The 6,393-nt window shown below is 50.5% G+C and overlaps 1 protein-coding gene across 2 annotated transcripts; it reads right to left on the bottom strand.

Moving 5' to 3' along the window:
- Nucleotides 1-1,701: 1,701 nt before the first annotated feature.
- On the bottom strand, nt 1,702-6,072 carry LOC100118844. Of its 2 annotated transcripts, XM_016982634.3 has the most exons (8): nt 4,699-6,072; nt 4,501-4,639; nt 3,244-3,381; nt 2,939-3,165; nt 2,639-2,865; nt 2,431-2,570; nt 2,150-2,366; nt 1,702-2,078 (listed from the first exon to the last, which is right to left on the bottom strand). In XM_016982634.3, exons 1-8 carry the CDS (start codon nt 5,299-5,301, stop codon nt 1,769-1,771), a joined length of 2,001 nt encoding a protein of 666 aa, XP_016838123.2. In that variant the 5' UTR covers nt 5,302-6,072; the 3' UTR covers nt 1,702-1,768. The 2 variants fall into 2 exon arrangements, with proteins under 2 accessions (XP_016838123.2, XP_016838122.2); XM_016982633.3 differs by lacking the exons at nt 4,501-4,639; nt 4,699-6,072 and adding an exon at nt 3,633-4,281 and having other exon boundaries at nt 3,244-3,562.
- Nucleotides 6,073-6,393: the final 321 nt, after the last annotated feature.

Below are 6,393 nucleotides of genomic sequence, written 5' to 3'. Positions count from 1 at the left end.
ATCGATGCGAACGAAAACTCGGCCGCGTCGACGAAGGAAGGACGCGAACGGAGAAGCGAGAGAGCGAGTGGATTATTCTAATTTGACGCGTATTAATTCGACGCCGGCAGCTGTTGCGTGCGCGGCTGTTTGCGTTTTCGAAGATCCAATCAGCCGCTCGTTTTCCGCTCGGGCCTTCTGTATGTTGGCAGAAGGAAATTACGCGTTTGACCCCGTCTTTCGGGCGATTAATAATCGATCGGCGATATTTCACTCGCTATTCACATCGCGATTCGATGTTTGGAGGAAATGATGAAAAGAAAAAGGAAAATTGCGCAGCAGTTCGTTCGTTGTAAGCAGCAGCATGCGATGAAGCGTTTGTACGCGCGGAGAGGTCGATAATTTACCGAAAGGTTTGTCTTATAATTTCGAGCTAATCTCGCGAGCACAATGGCACGGCAGAGCCGTACTCCCTCGCGGAAAATACAAGGAACTCCTTTTAATGATAGAGCTGCGCGAGAACTGTAATTTGCCCGCGGAGATAATTAAATAGGACATTTCACGCTAGTCCTGCGATGTTTATGCGGGATAAAAGAGACTTTTTCTGCTCGTACTTTTAGAAGCTCCCGTTCGTTTCTTCCTCGCTGTTCAGCGTCGCAAGTTCGACGCAGGTACAATAAGCTTACCGACGCCCGGTAATCAGCTATCCACGCAAGGTCACTTTGAACGAACTAACGATTCCCCCCAAGTCCACTGAAAAAGCAAAAAAAAAAAAGAAAAAAAAATCTAGCCCACCCAATCCGAGTAAATGGCTGCACTGCACACGCGGACAGAGAGCGCAGTGGCAGAGCCGAGCAGACTAGATCCGAGATCCGCTGCACGGATTATCTGGCTTACTCGCTTATTTTCTATCAGTCAGCCTGTGGTCTAGGGGTACGATATCCGCGGCCGCAGAAATTCACGTTGTCCCGAGCACGCCGGTATTCGAGACTACACGCTGACTTTCATTTTTTCCTCGAATTTTTTTTCGGTCAAAGTTCAGACCGATCACTCCTGACCGGTTCAACTCGCCGAATTTTCCCGACACTTTTCGGCCAACCATTAGCCACTTTCCGTGACGCAATGTCTACGTGTGTGTGTGTGTCGAGGTCGGCCTTATCGCAATCGCTAGGTTTATATTCTTATCGCGATATATAGAGTATCGATAATAGCGCGCAGCGACGAGAGTGCATGTCCCGCTGCATTATTTATACCGATTTTCGATTCACTTCCAGGTCGACTTTATTTATTCAGCTCTGCGCGACTTTCAGTTTCTGCCTAAGAACCAAATCCACGCAGCGTCATGCGAGTACCCGTAAACAGCCCTTTGCATCGCGATAATTAATCCCGCTGGCGCGTCCGCTCCCGTATAGTAGCCTGGAAATTTCGCGTTACTCGTCGCTCGCGAGGGCGGCAGCGGAGAATGTATATGAAAATGCGGTCGGCCGCACGCTAGCCGACTTTGGCTCGCGAGCAAGGTTAACGCGACTATACGCGTGAAAATACAATGACGCCTCTCTCGGTAATCTTCCAGTTTACGCGGCGGCCGCAAAGAAGAAATGCGGCTCTTATTAAAATTAATAGGTTTGGCTGAAATTTCATTTCGTGCAATTTACAGGGCTTATCGAGAATGTTTTGTTTGCGCCCGTAGTCAGGGAGTTTTTTCTACTATAGAATCGTAAATAATGCCGAGGTGCGCAGGATTTATTATCGTGCTCTTGTACACAACTTTTTGGATCGACAATAGTTTCTAATTCAATTCCAGTTGGGTCTCCACGATGTCGGCCCGCAGCTCGGGCTCCACGTTGAAGGTGAAGAGTTTCAGGGCCAGGAAGCCCCCGTCCCCGGACGAACGTCTGTGATAGATTCCGGCGCCGGACATGGGCGAGGCCGGATTCGTCGTCACGCTCTGGCTGTCGATGAACGGAATCGTGCTTTGGCCTACGTCGGTCAAGAGGCTGGTGGTGCGGAATTTCACGTACTGGTGATTCGCCGATTTCTGAACGATCTGCGACGACCTGCGCGTGGGTATGTCCAGATCCTCGAGGACTACTTCGTCACTGGAATAATTAGACGCAGGCATTGGATTATCGTCTGCGCGATTTTAACCGCCGACTCGAATGAACGTTACCTGGATTCTTCGGAAGAATGGCTCTCGTACGTTTCGCTGGTCAAGACTCCAGCGGAGTAATTCATCGGAGCGGAGTAAGCTACGAGGCGCAAGACTTTGATGTTGTTCTGCTCAGGAGCCTTGAATCCCAGACCGACAACGACGTTGTTCCTCGGTACTTCTATGTCGTCTAGGAATACGGTCCTTGAGCCGAGCCATTTGATTTTGTAGACCTCGTCTACCGCAAACGCAGGTCATTAATCATACTTCGATCAAGCTGTTTGAAAGAATCGTTAGGATACCTTTCGCTAGGACGTCCGCTTTGATCGGCACCCACTCAACGGTGCTTTCGTTCACGTGACCGTACGGTAGCAGCTGACCCTGTTGTATCTGGACGTGGATCGTTCTTTCGCGCTTTACCAATCGCGCTCCCGTGAGAACACTGTACGGAAAAGGGGAGATGAAAGTAGTGAAGCTTGCGCCAAGTAAAAAATACCATTTGCAACTTACTAATTTTCCTTAACAGCCGCGATACTGGATATCAGGCTGAAATATCTTTCCGTCTTCGGGTGGGCATCGTCGTCGCAAAGGCACATGCAAGAATCGCAGTACGCCATATTGTGGGCCGAGTAGTGACGATCCAGCTCTATCGCTTTGGACGGGCACGATTTGTCCTCCAGTCCATACCTCTGGTATCCGACGTCGATGTACTGGTATCTTCTGGTGCTATTTTTTTCCTTCGAATCACACGCCAGCGTCATGACACCTAATTTCAATTGGAAGCGATGCAGAAAACGAAAAGGCGGGTACCTCCAAGCAAACGAACATCTCCTCGTCGAATTGGTGAACGCAGTCGTGCAGAGTACCGGAGCATCGTTGATGTTTCTTGCAAAACTGCTTGTCGTAGTAGCAGTCCAGCCCGGCTAGAGCCAGTTTGAAATCCTTGCACGTATGACCGCAACTGCCCTCTTTCTTGAAATCTGCTTCGTTGATCACGTACGACTGGAAGACGTTCTTCAGTTCGGCGAAGGTGACGTCTTTGGGACAAATGAGAGTTATTCATCGCGAGTCGTTTCCTAAAAGGCGTCGTACGGCCTTCAACGAGTCGTACGTACCTTCTACGTGTTGGGGCGGATTGTTCTCCCAAATTTCTCTGGGCACGTTGGCCATGGCTACCTTGAAGGTGCCGATGGTTTTGTTGATCCTCAGGGCGACGTCTTGCTCCAACCTCTTTATGTGCCCCGAGTACGGACCTACGTGGTTCAAGGACAGACAGGTGCGCTTTTTACTCACTTTCTTGCTATACAGTTCTAGAACGTCGTAGCTAAATCTCATCGTTAGGTAAGCCTTCGTCTCCGCAAGGAGAAGCGAAATCAGAAGATTGTGGAGGAACTGCTGGGGACTTTGCGAAAATTCGAACTGCTGGAAAAACAACTGCGCACCCGAGAATGCGTCATAGTTGAAATATCGCGAGATTTTCGCGGAAAAATGGAGAAAAACCTACCTCGTTGTTTCGAACGAGCAAAGTCAGAGCACTAGGACTCGAGACGGCAGATTCTAAGAGAAGCGTGCGTATCTCGGTGATAAGGTGTTTCAATCCACAGTTGTTTTCGGACAGGCTGTCCTTCGCGAATTTCAATATCATATCGCGATTGTACTTTTCCGGTTTGGTCAAGTACTCCAAGAAGCTGTCGTAAGATTTGTCAATGGTGATGGAATCCACGAACACGACGGACAATCGCCTCAACAGTTCAACGATCGGCGGTATGTTTTCCGTGATTTTTTCGATTTCCTCGTTCTTGTAGTGTTCCACGTCGACTTTGAACTGATCGCGCCGTTTGGAGAGATATAGCAACTGGTCGAGGACATTGTTCTCTACGCGATCGAAGGGTCTGCGAACGTTTTCACCGCGATATGCAGGATCGCTCAGTCTTCGCTCGTTATTCCTCACTTGTTTTGCCACGAATACACCGGCGGTAATGAGTCCCGATACGATCGTTGTGCTGATGGCCACTATGCTCAATGGTTCCAGAGCCTCGGACGTTCGATACGGAAAAATTAGAAACACGAAAAAGGCCAATCGGGCGATTTTAACCATTTTGGAACGCTCTTCGTCCTACGGCAAGCCTAAACTGGGAAGTAATTTTTGCAACGTATGCTCTGCAGTCGTCGTCGTGTTTTTCAGACTCGCACGATTTTACGGCCGAATGACAAAGTAATAAAATGTAAAATTTATTCCTTCCTTATTGCGTTAACTTGTCGAAATGGAAAATTGTTGAATAAGTGCTTTTGGTTAAATCGATGCTCTCGATTTAAAATTAAAACCGAGGCATGAGGAGAAAATTAGGAGAACTGCTTTCTAAATCTCTTACCGGTTTCATGCGATTCCAGCACCTCGAAGCTGTACTTGATCGTTATGTAAGCCTTCATTTGGGTGTAGAGCACGGATATGAGGAAGTTGTAGAGAAACTGCTGAGGACTTTGGGCGACGTTGGTGAGCCGCAAAAATAGCTGCGAAAAAGGATGTTTTACAAACGCTCGATCAAGCTCTCCGATCAATTGAAGCAAACCTGGATGTGCTGATTGAGCAACTTGATGGTGCTGGGCGTCGACGTCTCCTCCAGAGTGAGAAGCGAGTCGATCTCCGTGAGCAGGTGGAGCAGGCCGCAGTTGTCCTCGGCCACGGAGTCGAGGGCGAATTTCACGACGACGTCGCTCTTGTACTTGCCGGGGTTTTTCAGGTACTCGTAAAAGGTGTCGTAGACCTTGTCGACGTTCATCGAATTGACGAACACGACGGAGAACCTTCGGTTGAGCTCGACGAGCGCGGGCACGAGCTTGTCGATCTTGCTGATGACGTTGTTCTTGAAGTTCTCCACGTCGACCCTGAACTGGTCCCTCCTCTGGGACAGGTAGCGCAGCTCGTCCAGCATGCTGCTCCCGACCTCGTCGATGAGTCGCTTGGTGTTCTCGCCCCGGTAAGCCAGGTCGCTGAGCTTTCGGTTGAGGTAGCGCACGCCGTCGGTCGCGTGGTTGATGATTTTGACGATCTTGGTCGCGATGCCGCCGATGCTAGAGGTGGTGCTGAGAGTCGACGACTCGATCGCATCGGACGCTCGAAGGGCGATCAGCAGCAGGATGACGCAGCGGAAAAATCGAGCGTTACCGGTCATGTTGGGACTGGGATTGCCGCGTGCGGCTGCAGAGCGCGCTCGCGAGAACTGCAGGCTGTTTACGAGGCCCGAGGCGTGCCGAAGCGAGCGATAAAGCCGCTTTAATGTCGCTCGTATTATACGTCAGCGGCTTTTCTTCGAGTTCTCGGGCCGAAAAAGCAATGTTCCCCCATCGTAAGCCCGCAATGGCGTCAGGTGACACAAAGGGGTTAGTCGACATCCAATGCGTCGAGTGGGAAATTCAATACAAATTTGACGCGGTCCCGAGCTCTAGAGTGCGGAGTCTGCCCGCGTGTAAGTAGCTACGCGTATGCTGTTTGCTATAAGTGCGACTCTACGCCACCGCTATATAGTATAGATATATATATATATATAAGGTATGGGGCGAAGCTCCTGTGTGCGCGGCTTTTACGTTTCACGACTCTTACGCGCGCGGCCAATGAGAGACTGCACTTAACGGCCCTCGTTTCGCCAGTCTAAGCCGCTGCGCGCAGTCATCTTTTATGAACAGATAACTTTGCGCTCTTTAATTAAAAGCCCTTTTTCGCTCTCTCTCTCTCGCTCCTAACGTTTACCCGCGCTTGTTGTGCGCCGCGCTGCGCAATAATAGAACCCAACAAAACATCGGCGCCCGCGACTCCTCGTCGTTCATTAGGCGAGCGCCTCTCGCTCAACAAACCCTCAGCGTGTGTGTGCGGCACTTTTAATCAATATCGGCGATCGCTGGTCGAAAAACACAGGCCCGCATTCCCCGAAAAAAAAAAAAAAAAAAAAAAAAATCAGCCCCCGCACACAGGCGCAGCTATGCACAGTAGAGCTGTATACCCATATACTCGCAGCGCGTGGCCCCGTTCCCCACATCGCGAGGTCGCGCACAACCTGCCCTCTCTCGCGGGAAAAGGGGAGAGAGAGAGAGAGAGAGAGCCCGCATCGCTATCAAAAAGCGCGCCCCAGACTGCCCGTACACGGTACTATAGTTGTGTGCGTGAGCTGCACAGTAGAAAATGTACAGTACGTACGCGGCGCAGGCGGTAGGGGAGAGAGGGGAAGCGGGCGCGGACGCCGGTGGTCCGCGCAGCGATCGATACTCGC

Source organism: Nasonia vitripennis, chromosome 2 (assembly GCF_009193385.2).
Source record: "Nasonia vitripennis strain AsymCx chromosome 2, Nvit_psr_1.1, whole genome shotgun sequence".
In the NCBI taxonomy this organism is placed as follows: domain Eukaryota; kingdom Metazoa; phylum Arthropoda; class Insecta; order Hymenoptera; family Pteromalidae; genus Nasonia; species Nasonia vitripennis.
Note: the sequence above shows the minus strand (reverse complement) of the source record. Positions and strands in the feature narration are given on the sequence as shown.

Excerpts from the sequence above, each read along its gene's own strand:
- LOC100118844 (XM_016982633.3), bottom strand. The coding sequence starts at position 4,226 with ATGGTTAAAATCGCCCGATTGGCCTTTTTCGTGTTTCTAATTTTTCCG. Across the intron at positions 2,571-2,638 it reads GCGGCTGTTAAGGAAAATTA|TGTTCTCACGGGAGCGCGAT; the intron begins GTAAGTTGCAAA and ends TTTTCCGTACAG. Across the intron at positions 2,079-2,149 it reads CATTCTTCCGAAGAATCCAG|TGACGAAGTAGTCCTCGAGG; the intron begins GTAACGTTCATT and ends TAATTATTCCAG.